At 49.8% G+C, this 26,709-nt stretch overlaps 1 protein-coding gene across 1 annotated transcript in view; it reads right to left on the reverse strand.

Annotated features, from left to right (window-relative positions):
* Nucleotides 1-26,709, reverse strand: part of FREM1 (FRAS1 related extracellular matrix 1) — a 303,886-nt gene that overhangs the window by 65,627 nt on the left and 211,550 nt on the right. The window contains exons 27-28 of the mRNA XM_029605792.1: nt 17,009-17,138; nt 16,301-16,373 (exon numbers count right to left, since the gene is read on the reverse strand). Of these exons, the coding sequence (XP_029461652.1) occupies nt 16,301-16,373; nt 17,009-17,138 (203 nt within the window). The remainder of the gene's footprint in view (nt 1-16,300; nt 16,374-17,008; nt 17,139-26,709) is intronic.

Raw genomic sequence — 26,709 nt, forward strand, 5'->3', positions numbered from 1 at the left:
GGGGGGGAGCAATGACTGGAATTCACTGTTCTGTGGCTTTTACTCAAATTTTCAAATACATTTCCCCTTCCTGCCAATACAAGTGCATTCTTTTTACTCATGAATCATAATTCTGTAGCTGCTGCTGTCATTTATAATGTTTCACAATAGCTGGAAGCGGGGCAGCAGAGCAGCCTAGCAGCATACACTGGAAAACTCCACCCAGGTCACAACACATTTTTATATCTGCGCACATGTGCAGATCCGTTTGCATTTGACAATTTTCCATTTACGAACAGATTCTAGGCTGCCATTAAAAAAAAAAAAAAGTATTATTTTGGTATTACGGTGCTGCCCAGCTTCGGGCCTTAGTAGCTCTTCATAGCATGTGGGATATCCCTCAATGGGTTAGATTAGAGCAGGGACTGTTGGGCACATTCCCTATTTCCGCGATGCCTTGGCAACCTCGTTCTTCCTGGGGTGCTTTTAAACATTTCCCATACGCATTGCGTACTACTCTCCAAGTTTGGCATCGCTGGAAATCTGTATTGGTGGGCCCAGAGAGTTATTCCTTGATGTCTCATCTATTTACTAATACGGTGCTACCTACCTCTGATTACTCGCTTGCCACTAAACGCTGGTTAACAGCTGGAATTCAGCGCCTGGGCCATGTCATGCAACAGGGAACTGTGCTAACTAGGGAGCAACTTCATGACTTACACCCGGGTGAGGACATAGACTTTTTACTGTATGCCCGGGTTTATCATTTTATCCATAAGGGACTTAGGGTGCGGTCTGTGCGGACCATTAACTCTTTATTTGAAACCTTGTGTCAGCATGCCTCTTCTATTAAGGGTATCATTTCTAAAATATATGCTATGCTCAATGGTAAACTGGAAGGTGTGAATAAATACAGGGCCCTTTGGGAACTGGACTTCCAGGTATCTCTGGAAGATCATGAATGGGATATTATTTACTCCATGGCACGTAAATGTTCTATTTCAGCTGGGCTACAAGAAAATTGCTACAAGTTGCTATACCGTTGGCATTATACTCCTGTAGCGCTCCATCGGTTCTTCCCAAACATCTCAGACCAATGCTGGCGGGGTTGTGGAGCGCAAGGCACCTGCTTTCATATTTGGTGGACATGTCCTAACATTCAAAGGTTTTGGAAATTGGTGTTTCAGTGGCTTACACAGGTGCTTCGCATACCCTTTGATGCAAAACCTTGGCATGTGCTCTTGGGACTCCCTCCACCAGAATATACGACGAATACACAAATGCTGGTTTTGCAAGTTTTTATTGCAACCAGGACAGAAATAACATCACACTGGAAACAAGTGAGTGCACCCACAATAGCTGATTTGCACCATTGGCTATTCTCTTATTATCAGTTAGGTAGATTTACTGCTATACATCAGAATCGCCTGACGTCATTTCAGGGCACCTGGGAACCCTTTAAGTTATGGCTGGACGCACAAACTCAACCCTGATTGTCATGGCCTTTCCACTTGCATTAGCCTCTTGTACTACTGTTCCCTTATGGTCTTGCTTCTAGCTACACATTGATATCTCTCTATGTGCTCTTACTGCCCGATTCCCTTATAACCTATACAAAACTTACTTTCTAAATACTTTATATACATTGTGACTAGCTCTCCGGTAGGGGTGGGAGGTGGGGGATGGGGTTGATATGTTTTGAAATTATTATGCCAATGTTTTTCTATTGCTCAGTATTATTATGGTCTTGTTAAACCATTATATACTTGCTATTGCTACTGAACTGATATTGACGCCTGATGTTTGCTTCTGTACTGCTTAATGTACTGTTATTATGGTTTGCCAATAAAAAACAGATTATACACACAAAAAAAAAAGTATTATTTTAAAAAGGAACTCTAGGGCCAGCCACAGTAGTGACTTTCTGCCAGATTACACCGGCTGACCAACCTGAAACCTTATGACATCAACCTGGAAGTGTTTGGAACTTGCTCCCTTTTCTCCCACTGTGTACCTTGAATGGAAGGTAGAGGACACCATTGGCCCCTGACCAGGAACTTTTTATTTTTTTTGTAAAGAAAATTATCACTGGCTTATCCAGTGGTAGTGCTGAGCACTGCTAGGTGGAGAACTCAGGCTGGCTGAGGCAAAAGCCTAGCATGTGGGCTTAGGCCCATGGTAGTGGGGCTCCAAAGGGAGCTGAGGTGCCTGACCACAGACCGTTGCTGCCACGGCTGAACGAAAGCGTGTTGGAGGGAATATGAAACGGGGGCAAAAGCCTGAGGTAGCTGATTGATCTGCAGGTCCAATGGAGCAGGAGGAAACTCGCGTCAGAAATAGGAAATAGAAACAGAAGTTTCCTGTGATAGCAAAAGTAGTCAATAAGAATATGTCAGTAATCATCAGATTTTAACATTTAAGGTCTTGGCTCACTTACAAACCACGTGCCTAGGGGACACAGAACATGGAGGCAGAAAAACGATAGCGAGGTCCAGTTCCTCTGCTCATTTTCCCTGCTAGGGTTGCTATCTCACTCAGATCAACCCAAGAGGCCGATCCAGTCCACCCCATGGCATGTACCCAGGGCCAGTGCAAGGGCAGCAGGTGCCCTAGGCGACTTCTGCCTTGCGCCCGCTCCCCCCTCCCCACGTTTGCACCGTGCCGCACCATTCATGATGCCCCCGCTGGTCTCGGGCCCAAGTCCTCCTAACTCATTCGCACCGCCCACTGTATGCTTCTCAGGGTTGCGAGCAGTGTGCGCTGCTTGCGGCCTGACGAATCTCTACTCCTCTTTGCCACGAGTGGCTCTGCTCATGGCATCACCTGGCTGTTCTTCGGTGCCCACTAAGGGTCGGCGCCATAGGCGACCTCCTAAGTTCGCCTAATGGACACACCAGCCCTGCATGTACCCAAAAAAGACAGTTCTACTTTCCTTAGAGAGATCAGAATTCCAGCTCCATGTATGCGATGGGACAAAAACCAGGACTGGATCAGCATTTCAGGTTCATCTGCTTGAGGTTGCAGTCTCATTCCCTGCCAGATGCAATACCACTAACTCCACTTCATCTCTGGATTTACCTTAGTGTCCCCCTATCACCATGAACGCTCTGTGCCCATCCGGGAGAACCAAGAAAACCTCTCAGTGCACCATTTAAGGTTGCCAAAACTTCAGAAGAAAAAAAAAGAGAGTCACAAGACAAAAAAGTGGACGCTGAAAACCGGGAACACGAGTCAAAAGTACTAACCTCACAGCCAAGTAACAAAACAGGAGTCAGCAGAGCAGCACAAGGATAGGAAAGGGAACGAAGCACAAATACGCTGAACGTTTTGTTATGACCGCTCTTACTCACTGCATGTGCTGCTGCCCTCTCTTCCTTGGGTGAACTCGCGGCTGTGGCTAGCCGCTTCTGACGCACATTGCCCTGTTCCAGGACCCTCCAGGGCGGCAGGGAAGCCGCCGACCACCATGTCTCCTCCGGGCCTTCCTAAGCGTGCTCGCTACATGGTCCTCCTTTAAGGACGCCAGGGCGGGAACCTCAGGGGCGTCTCCTCCTGATGACATCACTAGCCCTGGACTCTTAAGCACCACCGGGGCCTGGCTCTAATCAACTTGGCAACGAGTTCCTTCATTGCTGTATCCTGCTGACCTCTCTTCAGACGCTGGTTCCTGTATCTTGCACTCCTGGCATGAGACACCCTCGGGTACCCGCTCCTCGGGGGCTCATTCCTGTCTCTGGCTATCCGCTCCTCGGAGGGCCCTGCGCCTTGGACGCTGCCTGCCAGCTTCCCCGCTCCTCAGGCTCATTTCCGGAACTACTCTACTCGTGGAGACTCAGCGTTGGTGTACCCCACTCTGCGGACCATTGCCTTTACGTCTGTGACTGTGCCACACTTCCCGCTCCTTGGGGCAGCGCCTCGTGTACTTCAGTGACTGTGCCGCGTTTCCCCGCTCCTCAGGGTAGCGTCTTGTGTACTTCCAGTGACTACGCCACGCTCCCCACTCCTCGGGGCAGCGCCCTGCTTCTACTTTACAGACCGTGCCCGCACTCCCCCGTTCCTTGGGGTAGTGCCCACGTCATTCCTCCCGTGCTGACTCACCCTGTGGCTCCGCCCCCTGGGTTCGTTCCCTCAGCACTCCTCCATACCCTGCCTTGCATTCCCCACGCCTCGGGGCCTGCTCTGCACTTCACCACTAGGAGGGCCTACTCTGGCATTCATTCACACCTATACATCCAAAGCAGGCTATCATTCACACATACACATCCCAGACAGACTTCCATTCACACGTACACACAAACACATCCCAGGCAGGCTCCCACTCTTCACTTCCTGTCTTTTTCATGTCCTTATACATTGCCTCTTCATTACTGTCCCTGGACTGAACACCCATAATTTTCGCTGCCTCACATCTCTTTCGTCTTCTTTCTATATACTTCACCTGGGGTAGAATGTGGCTGCAGGGCTTGTCTACAATCTGCTCAAATGAGCTCATTATTTCTATCTTCCTACCAAGGCACTTTATTTGAGGTTGACTCACTCTGACCTGTGTGCCAAATTACCCTCAGACCCTTTCTACTGCCCACACCCAAACCAGTACTTTCCTTTTACAGGACACCTTCCTTCTAGTCCAACCTCAAGTATACAGCAGTGGTCTGCTTCAGCTCTCTGGAATAAGTATTCATCATCAGCTGAAGTTGCCTCATGCAAAACCAGGCTACAAGCCCTACACCTTCTGCCCACAGTGCTTTTGTCTGATACTCTTCCTTTTGCTGACTTTGAGGCTACCATATAACTCCACGTCTGTAGGCAGAGGATGAGCCAGTCCTGATTTTCCACCCAGCGCATGTACAGACATATAAGTTCCTGTTTCTTAAGAATGTCCATGCATATAATGAGAGTAAAGAACTGGCTCTCTACATGTCTGTACAGTCATGGTGCTATAAAATAACACTTTACATATACCACCTGTCAGTGTAAGTGTGATGGTTTGCAGCACAGGCACTCTGAGGGACTTTATCTCGTTCTTGTGTCTGATGGAGGTCTGGGAGGGGGGGGGGGGGGGGGGGGGATGTGCTAAGGACCTGATGAGAAAAGATTATGGTTACCTCCACATCTCGACAAGCTTCAAACAGCAATAAAAGGTCTCAGACCATAGGAAATTTCCCGTAAATGTCACAGTCAAGAGATTTCTGGGTGTCAATTAGGAAGAGGGTGGAGGTGGTGGTGCTGCATCTGAAACCATGTCTGCAAGGCATCTGCAAGCTGACCTGGGAAAGTCCCTGGTGGAGGCAGGGGCCTGTGTTGATATGGACATGCATGGTAACTTTGCTTGCAAGGTGCCTCTCTGTGAGTTGTTGTACAAAGATATTTCTTACTAGGAAGGAGCAGTGTCTTTTCCAGGATGAGAGTTGCATCAGAGGCAAGTTCTCTCTGGTCTTAATAATCCGTGTCCAGAGGATAGGAACAGAGGCGTCACTGTCAAGCTTGAATGGAAGCTGGCGGCACTTGGAAGGTGTAGCAAGCAACGTGGAACTCTGGACTCAAGAAAGTCTGAGGCGAAGTCGTTCGTAGCAATGGGCAGGCGTGGTCAGACATAGCAATGGTCAAGGCATGGAGAAGGCAGGCGAGGTCAGGCGTAGCAGAGGTCAGGCTTGGAGAAGGCAGGTGAACTCAGGCTTAGCAGAGGTCAGAACCAGGTAGTCGATCCAGTAGACAAACGAGATGAACACAAGGAAAAGGAACCAGGAATCACAGGAACAAGACAAGCGCAAGGTAACTAGAACTCAGAAACTGGAACAGGAGACCAAGGCGACCTGTTGCAAAGGCAACGCTGAGGAGCGCTGCCTGAGCTTTTATATGTTGAGGGAACTGATGCCAACATCCGGGTCCGCGGCCAGGTTCCCGCCGTGAGCCCTTCAAGGTTTCACTCATGCACGTGCATGCGCCTAGGGAGGGGCATGGTGCTGCCGGCAGCATCTCTCCGCAAACCCCGCGGAGAGGCCTGACGGATGGAGGCATCCTGGCTGGAGGTCCTGGAAGTCCGAGGTTGAGACTGGCGGCCCACCGCTGCCAGCGACGAGGAGCTGGAGCCTGAAGCTTGCGTAGAGAGGTGAGAGGGCCACACCGCAGGGCCTCTGAACTGTGGCCTCTGAACTGTGGCCTCTGAACTGTGGCCCCTAAACTTACAGGACTAGTCCAAAGGATAGGTAATCTCTTAGAGAGGGTAAAACTGTAGAAAAGGTAGAGATTGCAGTGTCATTATTCTGTGGAAAAGCTCCAGAGAAGCATAACTGTAAACCTGTAGCCCAATCTTGAACTAGCCTAGGCCAGGCCACATGGAGGATCCAACCGAAGGAGCTCCTAGCATCACTTACTTCCACTGTGTGAGACTCTGCAACTGTGAATCCATCCAGGAGCTGCAAGTTTCCCATCATTCCCCACCCCCCCCTCCAGCACAGTTATTTGTGGGGAAAGTCACCATAGCTGCTTCCAGATACTGGACCCAATGCAGGACTGCTTGAGTCAAAATGTCATTTGACATGCCTACCTGGGGACTTGGGAAGAGAGACTATAGGCAGTAGAAATAACATTTAAGTTGAGACTCAATCTTTCTATCATGTTGTGCTTCCATACAGAGATTGTGGTCTTAAAAGTTGAAGATCACACCCCCTAGGTGATCTAACACCATATTCTTTCTCTTCCCTGGGAAGGGAATAGGGATCCCTCACCATCCTGGCCACCCTAAGGCTGGAACTAAGTATTTCATACTGAGGACATCCCTTCTCCAAGTGAGATGAAGTGGGAAACCCTTGAAGACGGGTGGCCTAAGAGCACTGAGAAATAAGGGATCCCCCTACAAATTACTGTCCCTCATTGCTCACCCAATAGCTGCAGGAGGTCGTGCCCCAGAATTAAGGGTCACCAGCTTCTCTCTCCGAAGCAGCCTTCCCACTGAGGCATTATCCCTTTCTGAGGAGGCAATTGCCCCCTGTCTGTGTTACGACCGTCGCTGCCCGATGGCTTCACTCCGCCTACCTTTCTTTGTCTGCGACTCCTCCTGCTCTTGGTGGATGCCTGGCTGCCGCGGCGTCTGTCTGCCATCTTCTCCGGCATCCCTGGACTGGCTTGGGCGCTGCCTCCCGCCATGCTCTCCAGGTACCTTAGGGCGCGCGTGCCACGTGGCCCTCATTCTTATTTCCTCATTGGCGCGTTCCTCAGGGACGTCCCCCTGTGTTGATGTCACGCTGCCCGGATATTTAAGCCTACTGTTTATTGCTAGCCATTGAGTTAGCAAGGGGAATCTTATGGATGAGATTCGCTCTCCGTACCCAGCTATTCTGCCTTCCAACTTCTATTGGACTCTTTCTGCTAATGGGGTACCCGCTCCTCGGGGGCCTCTTTGCTTCTTTCAGGTGGCTGTCAGGTAACTGGTACTCGCTCCTCGAGGGCCCATGTTCCCTGACCCGCTGCCTGCATCCATCTCCTTTCCTACTTGGAGGAATTCGCTACAGACACCATCAGTGAGTACTACTATCATCTACTCCTCGGAGCTGTCTCCCTGGAACCAGGTATTCGCTCCTCGAGGGCCTGCCCCTGTTCCAGCGTCAGTGCCTTCTCTTACATGGAACCGCTGTGTGAGTACTTTGCCAACAAGTCTCTCTACCTCCAGGGATCTGGTATTCGCTCCTCGAGGGCCAGCTCTCCCTATCTCGGGGCTTCTCCATACTTGGGACTCTGTGAATGTTCTATTGTACGCACTTTCTCAGTTCTCTCCAGTACAGCACTGCTATCGGAGAAACCACTGTTCCAGCGCCCTAGGGAATCCTAGCCCAGCTGGGTTACATCTTCTACTCACTACTGCCACCTCTGGTGGCTTCTCAAACTGTCTAAATAAAGAACTATCTGTGTTTGTGTGTCCAGAGCTGAGCCCAGCGGCGGAGTCACGATGTCGGACTGGCCCGGGTATTCGCCGCCCTTGCCAGCCCAGGACACATCATGTGGTCTGCTGAGTGCGGCTCTGTCACAGCTGCGCACGGCAGACCACGTGACTGGAGTGATCAGCCCACCGGGAGATGCCCGATCCTCCGATAGGCCAATCCGCCCCTGGCTGAGCCTGACCTGTGGCCCCTCACAGGACTTCGCCCCTGTGGGTGTGGTCAGCTGCCACAGTGTCCAAGGGTCCACCCAAAACCTCAATGACTATAACAGATTGCTAACTCCATGGATCCGGCACAGCTCAATGCCTTGCAGGCCATTCCCGGCCTGGCTCTGCGCATTGCTGAACAACAGGACGCATTGGAGAAACTCACTTCTGCGTTTCATCAGCTGCACGCACAGAAGAATCAAAGCGCTGCTTCCAGTAATGAAGGTCAGTTACCTGAAGTAACTATAAAGACTATGGTACCTTTGGCTGCTCCAGTTTGTTTCTCTGGAGAGATTCAAAGAACCAGAGGTTTCCTAAACCAGTGCTGCATGCATTTTGCATTACAGCCTTCTCATTTACCCACAGCCTACGCCAAGACTACTTATAGTCTATCTTATCTTGATGGAAGGGCCTTGTCTTGGGCCTCAATGCTGTGGGAATGTAAGGATCCAATTCTGCAGGATATTGACGGCTTTCTGGATTTGTTTAAATACGTTTTTGATGATCCTGCTCGAGTGACTGTTATTGGTTCTGCTCTGGTGGACCTGAAGCAAGGCAACCGAAAACAGGCTGATTTTGCAATAGAGTTCAAGACTCTTGCTACCAAATTCTGCTGGGATTCTAAATGTCTGAAAACCCTCTTCTTCAGAGGACTGGATACTCGCTTGAAGGACGAGCTGGCTGCTCGTGAGACACCTGACTCGCTGGATGAACCAGTGGCGTTGGCTACTAGAATTGACCACCGGCTTTGTGATAAGGTGAAAGAACTCAAGCCTAGTAAAGGACCAGTTCAGAAGGAGGTTCATGCTAAACCTGCACTTCAGATGGTTCCAGCAATACCTGTTGCCAGTGGAGAGGAACAGATGCAACTTGGTCGCAGTCACCTGACTTTAAAAGAGAGAAGACTTCGGAAGAGGCATGGCCTGTGTATGTACTGTGGACAGGCTGGTCATGATGTCCCAACATGCCCAATTTGTCCGGGAAACGGACGGGCCTAAGTCCTGCAGGAGGACTGTTCTTAGGCATTACTACACCCTCTCCTCTGCTCTCTCTCCCAGATTGCCTGATCTGCGGACCATCCGAAATTCAAACTCTTGCCCTGGTGGATTCATGGGCAGGAGGCAACTTTATACTACGACGCCTAGTGGAACATTTGAGGATTCCCCTCGTCACTTTGAAGATTCCACTGCTCTTATCATCTATCCATGGAGAGCCTTTGCCGGGTGACATCTGTTGCACCGAACCGGTAACCCTCCACACCGGAGCCCTCCATACTGAGTTAATTTCCTTCTTTGCGTTAGAGAGGGCCATGCACCCTATCGTTCTGGGGTTACCCTGGTTGCAATTGCATCAGCCTCAATTCAACTGGGCCACCTTGGAGCTCTCCTGCTGGGGCCCAGGTTGTCATGCCAAGTGCCTTAAGGAGATTTCTCCTATCCTCTGCATGCCTACAACTCCAGTGATGCCAGGACTGCCTCCTCAATACACATCATTCGCTGATGTGTTCTCCAAAGGAGCTGCTGACATCCTTCCTCCACATAGATCTTATGACTGTGCCATAAGGCTGAAACCGAACACTGAACCTCCTATAGGACGAGTCTATCCACTCTCTGCAATAGAGAATAAGGCTATGTCTGAGTACATCAAGGAGAATTTACAGAAAGGATTCATTAGACCATCAAAGTCTCCAGCCGGTGCAGGCTTCTTTGTGGGGAAGAAGGACGGTACCTTACATCCTTGTATCAACTATCGAGGTCTAAACGAGATCACGATCAAAGATAGATATCTCCTGCCTTTAATCTCAGAGCTGTTCGACCGGCTTCAAGCTGCCAAAATATTCTCGAAACTTGACCTGAAGGGAGCCTATAACTTAGTTTGCATTCGCAGGAGCGACGAATGGAAAACAGGCTTCAACACTCGAGATGGTCATTTCAAGTACTTAGTAATGCCCTTTGGCCTGTGCAACGCACCTGCTGTGTTCCAGAACATGATGAACGACATCTTGCTTGTCCTGTTGTACAAGAGGGTCGTAGTGTACCTAGTTGATATCCTGATATTTTCTCAGGACCTGTCTACTCATCTAGAGGATATCAAACAAGTACTACGAAGACTTCGAGAACATCGGCTCTACGCCAAGCTATCCAAGTGTGAATTCCATAAGGACTCTGTGCCTTTTCTTGGCTACATTGTGTCTAAAGATGGCTTCCAGATGGATCCCCCAAAATTAGAGAGTATTAAAAATTGGTCTCAACCTACCAGCCTGAAGGCCCTGAGACGAGTTTGGGGTTTACTAATTTCTATAGAAGCTTTATAAAGAACTATTCTTTAACTGTGCCCTTAAATGCTATAACCCAGAAAGGGGCCAACGCTTCTAAATGGTCTGCGGAGGCTATATCCACGTTTGAGGATTTAAAAACTGCCTTTTCCACTGAACCATGCCTGCGTCATCCAGACCCCGACAAGTCATCCATCATGGAAGTCGGTGTGGGAGCTGTATTGAGCCAGACCGGAGACTCCAAATCCTTACATCCCTGCTCTTTCTTCTCACGTTTCTCTCCAGCAGAGAAGAACTATGGGATCGGAGATAAAGAGCTCCTGGCTATTAAGCTGGCATTCGAGGAATGGCGGCCTTGGCTCGAAGGTCTTAACATCAAATTACCGTGTTTACGGACCATAAAAATCTAGAGTATCTAGTATATGTTCCTTATTTTTTAACTGTTTTGACTTCGTGCTCAAATATTGCCCCAGAGACAAGAATACCAGAGCTGATGCCCTGTCACGCTCTTTTCTCTTGGAGGATGTTCCAGAAGAACCTCAGCATATAATTGACCCGAAGAAAGTCATCTTGGCGACTACTCATACTGTGCCCGCTGGTAAAACCATCGTGCCTAAACACCTCAGGGAGAAAGTGCTCTATTGAGCGCACGATTCCAAGCTGGCTGGCCATCCTGGTCAACGCCGTACCCTGCTGGAACTCCAGAAGTATTATTGGTGGCCAACTATCAAGGAAGATACGCTCTCCTACGAAGCATCTTGTGCCAACTGTGCCAAGCACAAACCTACTTCTGGCCAACCGTGGGGATTGATGCAACTGCTTCCAGCTCTGGAACAGCCCTGGATGCATATCGCTACTGACTGTAGTTGATCTTCCCCTCTCTGGAGGTATGAATACTATATGGGTCACAGTCGACCGCTTCAGCAAGATGGCCCATTTCGAAGCACTGCCTGACTTACCTTCAGCCTTGGAGCTTGCAAAGCTCTACATAACCCACATCTTTCGCCTTCACGGCCTACCAAAGCACATAGTCTCGGATCAAGGATCACAGTTTACGACAAAATTCTGGAAGGCTTTGTGCAAGCTTTTCGACATCTCTCTAGATTATACATCTGCCTATCATCCTCAATCAAATGGCCAAACAGAACAGATGACTAGGACCCTAAAGCAGTTCATTCGGGCCTATGCAAGTTGCCGACAGAATAACTGGGCCAAACTGTTACCATGGGCTGAATTCGCCATTAATTCTCATCCAGCATCATTCACTGGATTAATACCTTTTGAAGTGGTATATGGACGTTCACCATCACCGCCACTTCCACTAAAACTCTCAGTGACGTCCCCAGCAGCTTAATCCACTGCTAATGATATCCATCAATTATGGACTCAGACAAAAGAAATGCTACTTAAAGCGAGTGACCGAGCCAAAAGGTTTTATGACGCTCACCATTCCAAAGCGCCTGTCTTTCAACCTGGAGACAAAGTCTGGCTTTCCACTAAGCACCTTAGACTGAAGTTACCCTCCACTAGATTTGCTCCTCGCTACGTTGGACCATTTCCAATCCTCCGACGTCTTGGCAACATCACTTACAGTCTGAAGCTAACACCTGGATAGAACATCCACAACGCTTTTCATGTTTCACTTTTGAAACCACTCATTCTCAGTGAGTTCTCCTCCAAGTCTCAGGAGCCATCTCTTATCAATGCAGAAAATGACCTAGAATACAAGGTCGAAGCCATTCTTGATGTCCGAAGACGAGGCAAGACTTGGGAATACCTTCTTTCGTGGGAAGGTTTTGGCCCCGACGAAAATTCTTGGGAGACTCTGGCTAATATCCTTGACAAAGAGATGCTCCATCAGTTTCATCTCTAATATCCTTGGAAACCAAAACCTGGTAGCCGCAGAGGAGACCGCCCTTTGAAGGGGAGTACTGTTATGACTGTCGCTGCCCGACGGCTTCACTCCTCCTACCTTTCTTTGTCTGTGACTCCTCCTCCTCTTGATGGACGCCTGGCTGCCGCGGCGCCCATCTGCCGTCCTCTCCGGCATCCCCGGACCGGCTTGGGCGCTGCCTCCCGCCATGCTCTCCAGGTACCTTAGGGCGCGCGCGCCACGCGGCCCTCATTCTTATTTCCTCATTGGCGCGTTCCTCAGGGGCATCCCGCTGTGTTGACATCACACTGCCCGGATATTTAAGCCTACTGTTTATTGCTAGCTGTTGAGTTAGCAAGGGGAATCTTACGAATGGGAATCGCTCTCCGTACCCAGCTACTCTGCCTTCCAACTTCTATTGGATTCTTTCTGCTAACGGGGTACCCGCTCCTCGGGGGCCTCTTTGCTTCTTTCAGGTCACTGTCAGGTAACCAGTACTCACTCCTCGAGGGCCTGCCCCCGTTCCAGCGCCAGTGCCATCTCTTACATGGAACCGCTGTGTGAGTACTTTGCCAACAAGTCTCTCTACCTCCAGGGATCTGGTACTCGCATCTTGAGGGCTAGCTCTCCCTATCTCGGGGCTTCTCCATACTTGGGACTCTGTGAATGTTCTATTGTACTCACTTTCTCAGTTCTCTCCACTACAGCACTGCTACTGGAGAAACCACTGTTCCAGCGCCCTGGGGAATCCTAGCCAGCTGGGCTACATCTTCTACTCACTACTGCCACCTCTGGTGGCTTCTCAAACTGTCTAAATAAAGAACTATCTGTGTTTGTGTGTCCAGAGCTGAGCTTGACCTGTGGCCCCTCACGGGACTTCCCCCCCATGGGCGTGGTCAGCTGCACAGTGTCCAAGGGTCCACCCAAAACCTCACTAACTATAACAGTCTGCTGGATCAGCTATCTCCTCCTCCTCTTGTCTAGTCAACTCTTTATTACTATCCTATCCAGTGACTGTTGCGGTCTCCACCGCTTCCCCTTCCCTTACTCTGAACAGGGCTCACCTCCACTTCTGGAAACGTCGCGTTCCGCACGCCCGGGACCCCCGCAGCTCCGCCGGTTCCTCATGGCGTCCGCCATTGCTTGCCCGTCTCCCCGCTGCCTCGCACGTGCGTGAGGACGCACACTATGTGCGCACAGCTCCCGGAAGTCTGGCCCCGCCTGTGCTAACGACGCCACGCCCTAAGACTGATTTAACCGGCGGCCGGACGCCTTCTCCTTGCCTTGCAACGAGGTTCACTACTGCCTAATAGTTCTGAGTTGCGCTTTCGTCTGTTCCTCGCTCCTGACCTGACCTTTGGATTGCCTTGACTTTGCTTCAGCTTGCCGCCTGCCTCTGACCTCAGACCGTTCCTGACCTTGCTTCAGCTTGCCGCCTGCCTCACACCCTGGTCCGTTCCTGGCTCCGCTTCAGCCTGCTCCGGTACTCTGCCAGCTGCAGGTCCCGTTCCAGCCTTCAGCCTACTCCGGCTCCCAACCAGCTGCAGGCCCCGTTCCAGTCTTCAGCCTGCTCCGGGTCACAGCCAGCTGCAGACCCCGTTCCAGCCTTCAGCCTGCTCCGGGTCACAGCCAGCTACAGACTCCGTTCCAGTGTACAGCCGCTCCGGTTCACAGCCAGCTCCAGACTCCGGTCCAGCCTACAGCCTGCTCCAGTTCGCAGCCTGTCATCAACTCCTGCCTCACGGTCCAGCTTGCCACAGGTGTTGTTGCTGCCCGCTGTCCTACCTTCAGCTGGCCCTTAACCCGCATTGCTGGCCTACAGACCCTGTGTTCTCTTTGGACTTTCATTGCTACACCCTCTGCCCAGGCTTTCTCTGTTTATTGACTCTGAGCTTTTCTCCTAAGTCCCAAGGTTCCAGGACCCTACGGGCTCCTCCTGGGGGGTTTCTGGTTCCCGGGTGAACACCGCTAGCCTGTGGCTCCGCCTCCCGGCCTACCCTGTCTCCCTGGGTAGACCGGCCCAAGGGTCCACTAACCTGACTGCAGCACCCAACTGCAACAGTGACGTGCTTTAGCACAGTGCACCCCAAATGTTGCCAAGGGTAAGTTAAAGTTCTTCTGTGCGGGAAGATGGACAAGAGCCAAGAAGTGCTCGAGAAGAAATCCAAAGGTATTGCCCTAAAAGGACCATCCTGGAATTTGTTTTTATAACAGACTACAGCAACCTACAGCTTCATGAGCCTTATTTAGATGTAAAAGACACTCTGAGAATCTTCATTTGTGTAGAGGGGACGAGAGCTGTTTCTGCAGACTGTTCCCTCCATCGCTCAGCTATCACAGAGGGCAGGAGAGAGGCATGTTAACACACATGTGAGATCGCCTGCTGAAATAACCCAGTAGAACTGCGTAGGCTCCACTGTGCTTGAGGGGAAAGTATGTAGCCCCCCCCCCAAAAAAAAAAAAACCCCAAACAAACAAAAACTTCCCTGTTCAACTATGGTTGAGAAGAGGGAGGTAAAGAGTATTGATCATTCATTTTTGGAATGACGCAATGATAACATGTCTGCTGATCTGGCCAAAACAACAATGCCAGTCAGGCCCTGTTCTATGCGGTCTGTAGGGGGCAGGGCTCATTCAGGGGAACCTACCCAGTTTTGCTCTTGGCAGGACGCTGACCCACTGCAGTTTGTGCCCGCCTGCCTGGTGCCTGCCTACTCACAAGCCAGGCAGAATGCACTCGCAGACATGCTGAGTCACTTTGTCTTACCTGTGGCACTGTGCCTCCCTCTTTTTATAGCCTACCAGAAGAGGGAGGAAGAGGGGCGAGTGATCATCTCAGACCTCCTGACCAAACCCAAATCCAGTACAGCACCATAGGAGGCCATGAGGCAGTCCAGGGAAAAGACTGTGCTGCAAGCTTTTTTTTTTTAAACTACTGCCTCCCTTGTTCTCCCAGAATACAGGGAGACTGTGCTGTCAGTAGCTCTTGCTGGCAGACTCACCAAAGGAACAAAGTCACCTGGGCTCACCTGGTGCTTAAACCATCGATGTGGGAACTCAGACCCCAAATGAGTCTGATCCCAAGGGGGAATGGAGAATCAATCCCACCAAGACCATTACCCAGAGTACCCCCAAGACTCTGCCTAAGCTCCACCAAGAACCTGGGCTTCAAACGTCTTTCCCGGAGCAGCCTACATGTAGCTGGAGCACCAGTTCACAAGTCTAGATCAACTGCTGGAGACACAGAAATACTGAAATGCTGACGGTAGCACCAGACCCTACAAAGGGAGTGATGTCATCTTTGAGCTTTTTTTTCTCTGTCTCCATCTGCTGGCAGAGACGGACCACTTGTTTGGACTGGTCTGGAATGGATGATAAGGAAGAAAAGCTTTGCAGGATCAGTCCTGACCCTGTGGAATGCCTTACCATCTCACATCAGACTCAAACCAGATCTCCTATCCTTCAGGAAACTGGTAAAAATCTGGCTCTCTGAGGAAGCATTTTGTTCTAAAAAATTATGCAACTCAACTAAAAATCTCTATATAACCCACCAGAAGACGATGTTACTGCTCTAATTACACCCAGATTGCACTATTCTACTTACATTTAGATTACATCTTTATATGATTTAGACTCAAATTGTACTCACTACCTTAGAGTTACTTTAACTATGTAACCTAGTCAGTGTAAGCTACTATACCAAATGTTTATAATTAATTATTGTGCATCTGACACCATAATTACATACTGTAACACCATTCTACTGTAACACGCTTTGAGCTCCCTGGGTGGAAAAGCATGTCATAAACAATGATGATGGTGATTCTCAGACAGTGCTGGCCAGACATTAACATAAATAGTCTGGATATAGAGCATCTTCAGTCTAAGGAAGAGTTCAATGCTTCTGATAGTGCAACATATACAGTACATCCTGGGCAGATGGCCCAACAGCACACTGCAGCTGCCCGTATCTGTCTAAAATGGTCAGAAGGAAATGTTATTGGCTCTCCACTCACATGCCTCAACCTACCTGGATCAAACTGTATGAGCTTGGATGGACTCGGGGTGAAATCCTTTCCAAGTGTAGCAGATATTTCATTCACCTGAGATGAAACATAAGAGAAATACTGGCAGAGGATGGAGGAGAGTGCAGAACAGCTTGTGCTTGTGCTACGGTAGGAGTGCATACGCGTGCTCTGAGCAGTTCAGCATGCAGTGTATTTTTTTGTTGGCAGTAACTCGTTTTGCAGGGCTTGCCCAGCTGGGATTCGTGCTGGGAGTGGCAAGCACAGAGCCCCATCCCAATGCAAAGCGCTACACGTGCATGAGGCCCTGACCAGAAGCAAAGGTACTGCTCCTCCGAGAAGAGCTGAGGGAAGACAAATCAGTTATGCATACAAAAAGAAAACTTCTCTTTATGAGCACAGGAAGGAAAGGAACCTCTGAGGAATCACACAAGGTTGCAACAATTGTACTTAATTACAGAAATTGATTGATTTATGGAAATTATATAGGGATGTTGCTCTTGCTGCACTATTCTGACATCACAGAGGCTTTCTATGACATCATCCCACAGACTTGTGCTGGAAAGGAAGCTGGAATTCAATGGAATGCTGGACAATGGCACAGCTTATCACTTGCCGACTACATCAAAGAGAATCAAATGCAGAGAACAGGCACTAGGAAAAATCCAGCAGCCCCTTCATTCCTTGCCAATACTCTGTATGGATCAGGTTACCTTGACAGCAATAAATGCGGAGTCTGTAGGGTTCCCCATTCTGATGATTTTCAAAGGCAACATTTCTGTGGTCTCGCAAACCTCATATTTCTCTTGCAGCCATTCAATGCGAGACCATGTCAGCTCCAGGCTGCAGGAGAGAGAAAAGAAACTCAAAAAACTAAAACAAAACCAAAAAAACAAATAAAGCCCAAGTGAAGTAATTATTGAGGATCTTATAAAAAGAGAATATAGGGCAAGAATGATGGCTAAGGATGGGAGATCAGGGTTTGATTCCCAAGCCCAGTTTCTTCTATGCAGGCCAGCTGGAAATGGGGATGCTGTGGAGGCAGCATTCACAGCCCTGGAAGTGGAGGGCTCTGGTCACTGCACAAAAGGTGACACCCAATAGACTTAGACTATACACGTGTCAGGTTTCAAAGGTAGCAGCTAAGTCACCTCATAGCCAATTACTTTTGCTGTGATTGCTGCAGGAGACAGGAGAGCAGAGAGGGTTAAAATGTGGAAAACCCCCAGGTGGTCACAAGTGAAAGTGCATGGTGTCTTAGTCCCAGGTGAAGCTGGTTGTGAATGAGCAGGCAGGCTAAAGGAGCAAAAGGAAACTTCAGCCTCCCCCCATCCTAAAAAAAAAAGAGCATGGGGACTGCCATTTTGGTACACTCTCAAGCCACATCCAGACTGCTGGCACTGTGGCTAAATGCATGAAATGCATAATGCATGTAGGGCCGGCTCTAAGGACAAACGGTGCCCTGGATGAAAATCTTTAATGCTGCTGCCCGCCCCCCCCCCCCCCCCCCCCCCGTGAAGCCTTATGTCCCAGTCGTTGGCATCAATTAGTGGGGATAGGGCTGTATGCAAGCTTTTTCTACAAGTGAGCAGCGGAGGCAGAGTCCTTTCTCCCCAGCACCAACTGCCTCCTTAATCCCTCAGCAACCTGCCTCCTGTCTCATACCCAGTCCCCTAGCATCTACCCCTACCCATTCCCCCCAGCATCCTGCTACTTAACATTTCTATAGCGCCTCACAACATACGCATCCCCTGCCTCTTAACCCCAGCATCCCCATCGTCCGTTCCCTACCTCTTACACCCCCCCATCCGCAGCATCACTGTCTCTTAAATCTCCATCCGCAGTATCGTCTTCTCTGTCTATTAACCCCCTCCCCTAATCCCAGCATCTGCCTCCTGCCTTTCCCTTTCTTCCTCCCAGCATCTCCTCCTTGCCTTTACCATTCCACCCCTACTGCTGCCACTGCATCTGCCTGTTCCACCTGCCTCCTCCCTGAGCAAAATGCCTGTTCAGCAGCAGAACCTCTGCCACCGTTCCCTCCAGTCTGGGCCAGCCCTGTGAGCATGTTCAAAACCAGTAGGCTGACCCTTCTTGCATGCTTATCTTGCAATGCACACGGTCAGTCTACCGGAAGTGCCAGCCTGAGAGTTTTGAACATGTTCACATAGCCAACACAGACAGAAAGGAACATTGACAGCGGTAGAATGAGCTCCCATTGCTCTCATTTTGAGTTCACTTATGAACAACTGAAAATATTTCATATTGTATTCTAAATTCTAAAGCGAGCAAATGTAATGATGGCCGAATAGGTGTGATACGTTGATGCATCCTGGTACCTATAAGTAAAGGGGCTGCAGAGTGCAATGCCCTCGTAGTACTGGCTGGGAGACCAAACAAGAGAGCATTACAGATTGTAGCTATTCCCCATATTCTACTCCTTGGGGGTTCTTTGTGCCACTCTGCCTTGCTACCATACCCAGATACCTTGAACATAAGAAGTTGCCATATTGGGTCAGACCATCAAGTCCAGGATCCTGTTTCCACCAGTGGCCTATCCAGGATACAAATACCTGGCAAGTACCCAAACATAAAATAGATCCCGTGCTACTAATGCCAGTAATAAGCAGTGATTATTTCCCAAGTCAACTTGATTAATAGTAGTTAATAGACTTCTCCTCCAAGAACTTATCCAAACCTTTTTTAAACCCAGCTACACTAACTGTTCTAACCACATCCTCTGGCAACAAATTCCAGAGCCTAATTGTGCGTTGAATGAAAAATAATTTTCTCTGATTAGTTTTAAATGTGCTACTTGCTAACTTCATGGAGTCCTATTATCTGAAAGAGTAAATAACCAATTCACATTTACCCATTCTAGACCTCTCATAATTTTATAGACCTCTATCATATCCCCCCTCAGTTTTTCTTCTCCAAGCTGAACAGCCCTAACCTCTTTAGCCTTTTCTCATAGAGGAGCCATTCCATCCCCTTTATCATTTTGGTCATCCTTCTCTGTATCTTCTCCAAGCCCAACATCACTCCGAATAAAGAAGTGGAAGAGCCAGTGCAGATGGGTCGAAGTAGGCTATCTCCGAAAGAAAGACATTGCCGCCAACAATCAGGCCTTTGCTTGTATTGTGGCCAACCCAGACATGCTATTTCTTCATGCCCAGTCTGTCTGGGAAACTCCCAGGCCTAGGTTCAGCTGGAGGACTACTCCTGCTCCTGACCTCACCCTCTCCTCCACTAACCTTGCCAGTTTCCATCAAATTAGACGCACAAGAGTTTCACATTTTGGCTTTAGTGGACTCTGGGGCCGGCGGGAATTTTATTCTGAGGCAACTTGTGGAACATCTTCGAATTCCCACCATCCGCTCCCCAGTGCCCTTATTACTCTCTTCCATTCATGGCGAACTTTTACCAGGTGAGGTTACCCACTCCACGGATCCTATCCAACTCCGTACTGACTCTCTACATGTGGAGACAATATCATTATTTGTTCTGGGTAAAGCCATTCACCCCGTGGTGCTAGGATTGCTGTGGCTTAAGTTACATACTCCGCAGTTTGACTGGGTCACATTACAACTATCTCAATGGGGTAGCTCCTGCCACGACAAATACTTGGAGACCATATCACCTGTACCTTGCCTAACCACTTCTGCTTCTCTTCCGGACCTTCTGCTGCAGTATTCCTCATACGCGGATGTCTTCTCCAAAAAGGAAGCGGACACCCTACCCCCACATCGTTCCTTTGACTGTGCAATAAGCTTGCTACCCAACACAGAGCCTTCTTGGGGTAGGATTTACCCACTGTCCTTAACTGAGACACAAGCCATGTCAGAATATATTTGTGAAAATTTAGCCAAGAGCTTCATCCGGCCCTCCAAGTCTCCCACTGGAGCGGGCTTTTTCTTAGTGGGGAAGAAAGATGGCTCACTCTGGCCGTGCATTGACTAAGTGGCTTGAACGAGATCACTCTGAAGGATCGTTACTCTCTACCCTTAATTTCAGAACTCTTCGACAGACTTCAAGGTGCTAAAATCTTCACCAAATTAGACCTTAGAGGGGCCCACAATTTGGTCCGAATTCGCCAGGGCAATGAATGGAAAACCACGTTTAACACACGTGATGGCCACTTCGAATACCTTGTGATGCTGTTCGGCCTCTGTAATGCTCCAGCAGTTTTTCAGAATATGATGAATGAGGTCTTCAGAGACATGCTCTACTGATGCGTCGTAGTAAACTTGGATGACATAGTGGTCTTTTCTCAAGACCTTCAGAGCCATCATGGAGTCATCTGCAGTGTCTTTCAGCGATTGCGGGATAACCAGTTGCATGCCGAACTGGAGAAGTGCTCTTTTGAACAAGAGTCCATTCCCTTCCTGGGTTATGTGGTCTCTAGCCAAGGCTTTCAGATGGATCCCCAAAAATCCAAAAGTATCCGCAACTGGCCTCAACCCACAGGCCTCAAGGCCCTGCGGAGATTTCTGGGCTTTACCAATTACTACAGATTGTTTATTCATCACTATTCTACTCTAACCGCTCCACTCATGGCCATGACTTGCAAGGGGGCTAACCCGTCTCAGTGGTCACCTGAGGCCATGACCGCCTTCCAGGACCTCAAGGCCACCTTCCTCCAGGATCCATGCCTGCACCATCCTTACCCACGACAGCCCTTCATCGTCGAAGTAGACGTCTCTGATGTCGGCGAAGGAGCAGTACTTAGCCAGTATTCAGTCACCTATACCTTACACTGTTGCTCATTCTTTTCTAAATGCTTTTCTCCAGCGGAATGTAATTATGCAATCGGGGATAAGGAGCTGTTGGCAATTAAACTGGCCTTCGAGGAGTGGTGCCCCTGGCTTGAGGGGGCACAGCATTTACTGACCACAAAACCTCAAGTATTTGCACCGTGCTCAACGCCTAAATCGATAGGCCCGATGGGCCCTTTTTTTTTACTCAATTTAATTTCCTGTTACGATACCATCCAGCCAATAAAAACTGCCGATGCACTCTCTCGGTCCTTTGTCACTGAAGATGTTTCTGATGTTCCACGGCACATTATTGACCCGGCTAAAGTCCTCCTTTCTGCCACGTTCATGTGCCACCGGGGAAAATGGTTGTTCCTTGACAACTTCGATGGAAGATGGTCCGCTGGGCTCATGACTCCATAACAGCAGGTCACCTGGGACAGTCAAGAACCCTTCCCACTCTCCAATGGTTCTATTGGTGGCCCACCATGAAGAAAGACACACAAGCCTACGCTGAGTATTGCCCTACATGCGCCGGTCATAAGCCCCCGGAGGGTTGTCCTTGGGACCTCCTACAACCTCTTCCCATGCCCAGCAAGCCATGGAAGCACATAGCCATGGATTTCATTGTGGACCTTCCTCCTTCAAGTGGCAATAACACGATTTGGGTCACCTTGGACCGTTTTTCGAAAATGGCTCACTTTGTGGCACTACCTGGCCTTCCTTCAGCCCCGGAACTAGCTAATTTGTTCATCCACTATATCTTCCACATCCACAGTCTCCCCAGACACATTCTTTCCAATCAGGGAGTACGATTTACTGCCCGGTTTTGGAAATCCCTCTGCAAAAAGCTTGACATCTCACTGGATCTCACTTCAGCTTACCATCTCCAAGCCAATGGTCAGACCTTAAAACAGTTCCTTCGAGCTTATGCAAATTCATGGCAGAATGACTGGTCCGACCTTCTGCCATGGGCAGAGTTTGCTCTGAATTCCTACCAGTCTGCGTCCACTGGATCTTCACTCTTCCAGGTGGTTTATGGACGTCAGCCGCTGCCTCCTCTGCCACTCTCGCTTTCAGTGCCATCCCCAGCTGCACAGGCCACCGTGCAGGAGTTGCATCGACTCTGGGACAACACTAAACAACTCCTTCAGCAAGCCGCTCAAAGATCCAAAAAGTACTATGATGCTCATCATCGGGAAGCTTTGCAGTTTAATCCAGGAGACAAAGTGTGGTTCAGTACTCGGTTTATCCGTCTTAAACTGCCTTCAGCCCAGTGCGCTCCCAGATACATTGGGCCTTTTCCTGTGCTTCACCAGCTGGGCCCAGTTACCTACAGTCTTCGTCTGCTTTCATCTCTCAAAATCCACAATGCTTTCCATGTCTCGCTATCAAAACCTCTGGTACTGTCCGACTTCTCAAAAAAACTGCCTGAGCCCCAACCTCTGTCATCTGAGGTGGACATTACCTATCATGTTCTGCCTCTCTCTCTCCCTTGGGGAAATTCGTGGCTTTGGCCAGCCGCTTCAGTTGCTCATGGCTCCATTCCAGGACTCCCTGGTGGGGCAAGGATGCTGCCGACCGCCATGTCTCCTCCGGGCCCCTCTTATGGATGCCTGGGCAGGAACCTCAGGGGCGTCTCCCCTTGATGACATCACTAGCCCTGGACTCTTAAGCTCCATCGTGGCCTGGTCCTAATTGACTTGGCAACGAGTTCCTTCTTTGCTGAATCCTGCTGATCTCTCTATGGACATCGGTTTCTGGTTCCTGTTTTTCCTGGCGTGAGACACTCTTAGGTAGGTACCCACTCCTCAGGGGCCCTGCTCCTGTTTCTGGCTATCTACTCTTCAGAGGGCCCTGCGCCTTGGATTTTGCCTACCAGCTCCCCCGCTCATTGGGGTTGCTCCCGGAACCATTCTGCCTTGTGCAGACTCTACGTAAGTGTAGCCCTCTCTGTGGGCCACTGCCTTCCTTCTCTTCTTTGTTGTAGACCATTGGAGGTGTACCCCATTCTGCGGGCCATTGCCTCACTACTAAGCTTCGTGGAGACCTACGGAGGTGTACCCCACTCCGCGGGCCATTGCCGTTCATTTGTGACTGTGTCGCACCCCCGCTCCTCGGGGTAGCGCCTGGAGTATCCAGTGACTACACCTCACTCCCTGCTCCTCGGGGTAGCGTCCTGCTGCATCTCAGAGACTGTACTGCATTCCCCTGCTCCTTGGGGTAGTTCTCTCTCTCTCATTGCCAGAGATCCTCTGGTCTTCCCGCTCCTCAGGTAAGCCTATGTTATACCTTTTGTGCTAACACTCTCCGTGGTTCCGCCCCTGGGGATGGTCTCTCTCTGCACTCCTCCATACTCAGCTTGCATCCCTGTGCCTCGCGGCCTGCCCAGCTCCTCACCACTAGAGGGACCCATTCTGGCAACTGCATCCACATCCCTCTCTCCGTACTCTCTGGGCTGTGTCACCTATTGCCGCTGACCTCGCCTCCCAATAGTGAGGCCCGTGGGGTTCCTCCCCATGGGCGGTACCATCTCTCACCTCGGGCCAAGGGTTCACTAACCCACGAGTTCTAACACAGAGAATGCTGGCAACTCACACTACACAGACTGTAGGGAGACCTGTTGCTGAGACGAAGACTGTAGATGCTTGAGAAGCTTGAGACGTCATCCAAGGGTGTTGTGGGGGATTTCCTTCCGAGGCCCCTTTAAGTTTGGTCATGTCTGGGGCATGCGCCTAGGGGCAGCCATGTGAGGAGCCAGTGACATCCTGCTGTGCATCACATTGGGCCTACCTGAATGTGGCAGTCTGCTGCACATCTGCCCAGTAGATCTTCGGTGGCATCAGGGACTGGTAACGGTGGCTCGAGGCTGGAGGTAAGTGCAGCACTTCACGAGGGAGGCCCGGAGACCGCCAAACGCAACAATTAAGCTTTGAAAAAGAATTTTCTTCAATTTGTTTTAAAGGTGCTACTTGCCAACTTCCAGGCATGCCCTCTAGTCCTTGTATTATCTGATAAACAACCAATTTACATTAACCCGTTCTAGTCCTTTCATGATTTTATAGACCTCTATCATATCCCCCTCAGCCTTCTCCAAGCCGAACAACCCTAACCTCTTTAGCCTTTCCTTGTAGGGGAGCTGTTCCATCCCCTTTATCATTTTGGTTGCCCTTTTTGTACTTTCTCCTGTGCATCAACACCTTGGTGTGTTCCTGCCACTCTGGGGGGGCTGCTTTGCACCTTTCAGGTTGCTTTGGTGTGTTGATGCACTCTTTGTTCTGCTTTGTCCTTTTTATTATTGTTTTGGGGGTTTTTTCCTGCCACCTTTTCTATTTTGTTCCCTCTTCATGATGCCTTAGGATGCTGATGCCACTCTTGGTGCCACTTTGCCCTCTGCTTCCTTCAAGGGTTAATGCCACAATTGTTGGTGACCATTTTTGGAGCCTTGGGGTGTTATTCCCCCTTTTGCTGCTTCCTTGTATCCTCTGCCGATTCCTTGGAGAGTTCCTGCCACTGGTGGTAACCCTTTGCCCCTTTACAGAGCCTTAGGCTGTTCATGTCACTTTTCTGCACTTTGCCAAAGTCTAGGTACCTTGGAGTTCTTTCCCTCTTCTGATTATTTCTTCCCACAAGTTTTATGAGAATTGATGGCAAAACACTAGGGGTGTGAATCGTTTTTGAACGATTAAAATTATCGTCAGATAATTTTAAAATCGTCCAAAATCGTTAGATACGCGATACAATACAAATGCCCCCGATTTATCGTCAGGGGCATTTGTATTGTATCGTTAAATAGGGCGCGGGAAACTGGCACACCAAAAAAACCCTAAAACCCACCCGAACCTTTAAAATAAATCCCCCACCCTCCCGAACCCCCCCAAAATGTTTTAAATTACCTGGGGTCAAGTGGGGGGGTCCCGACGCGATCTCCTCCCGCTCTCTGGCCACCGCTGCGTTGAGAAATGGCGCCGGTGGCCCTTTGCCCTTATCATGTGACAGGGCAAAGGTAGCGCCGGCGCCATTTTGTTTCCTGGCTCCCGACGTCACGCGTGCGGGAGATCGCCCCCGGACCCCCGCTGGACCCCCAGGGACTTCTGGCCAGCTTGGGGGGGCCCTCCTGACCCCCACAAGACTTGCCAAAAGTCCAGCGGGGGTCCGGGAGCGACCTCCTGCACGCGGGCCGTATTGCGACCGCCCGTATGACATAGTGAGGGCAAAGGTAGCGCCAGCGCCATTTTGAAGATTGGCAATACGGCCCGCGTGCAGGAGGTCGCTCCCGGACCCCCGCTGGACTTTTGGCAAGTCTTGTGGGGGTCAGGAGGCCCCCCCCAAGCTGGCCAAAAGTCCCTGGGGGTCCAGCGGGGGTCCGGGGGTGATCTCCCGCACACGTGATGTCGGGAGCCAGGAAACAAAATGGCGCCGGCGCTACCTTTGCCCTGTCACATGATAAGGGCAAAGGGCCACTGGCGCCATTTCTCAACGCAGCGGTGGCCAGAGTGCGGGAGGAGATCGCGTCGGGACCCCCCCACTGGACCCCAGGTAATTTAAAACATTTTGGGGGGGTTCAGGAGGGTGGGGGATTTGTTTTAAAGGTTCGGGTGGGTTTTAGGGTTTTTTTGGTGTGTCGGTTTTCCCGCCCTCCCCGATTTACGATTTTTAACGATTTTTAGAAAAAAAAAAACTCGACGATCAGATTTGCCTCCCCCCCAGCCAAAATTGATCGTTAAGACGATCGATTACACGATTCACACCTCTACAAACACCAATACTGGAACCCCAAATGGGCTGCAATGCTTCCTTCATTGACTTTAACGGCAACTGAAAAAACAAATTAAATGAATAAATGAATATTTTCTTATTTTGAAACTAATGAAACAAATTGAGGTCCCTGTGAAACAAATGGACAATACAAAACATATTTTTTTTCTTCTGCACATCTCTAGGAACCTCTTTTATTTGCCCTTGGCCTTTCTAACAGCAGTGTGTGGGATTCCCTGGTCTTCTCACTCCATTTCTCCTTGGGGTTCCCTTCATCTCAGAACATCCCCTTGTCTCCTCCTCGGGGTAGCGCATGGAGTCATGTTTTTCCCTCAGGGGGAGGAATTGTCTCTCCTCCAACTCCTCATCACACCAGTTCCTCAGAGGGGAGAAATCTTGAGCTCTCCATCCCTAGGCCTCGGGCCTTTTCTCTTGGGAGGAAAGCCCCTATAGGGCCCACTCCATGCTATAGGGTCCCCGGGTACCACTAGTCCAGCGGCTGGCTACTGCAGGATACTACATCCTGGTCCCTCTCTTTCAAAGCTCCATCCTAGAAAGGGCAACTCCTGCCAAATGATCCAGCTTTATACCTTCCCAACCAATCAAAATCTCCCAAACACTTAAGGGGACACCACATCACACAAAGCACTAAAACTCAGATGACTATACACATACCAAGAATCACAACCCAGTAATCCAATATCACACCAACTGCCATCCAGTAGTCACTCCAAAATAGTGCAGGTTCAAACATTCAACATTTTTTGTAACAATTGAAATGATGACATATTTCTGGGTCTCTCCCACCCAAACTATCTTGTACTACTCAGCTAGAACAGGACACAAAACTGAGGGTCCTGGCCACACTTATAAAGCTAGATAACCCTAATTCACCATGGTAAAGA

This window comes from Rhinatrema bivittatum, chromosome 1 (genome assembly GCF_901001135.1).
Source record: "Rhinatrema bivittatum chromosome 1, aRhiBiv1.1, whole genome shotgun sequence".
Lineage (NCBI taxonomy): Eukaryota > Metazoa > Chordata > Amphibia > Gymnophiona > Rhinatrematidae > Rhinatrema > Rhinatrema bivittatum.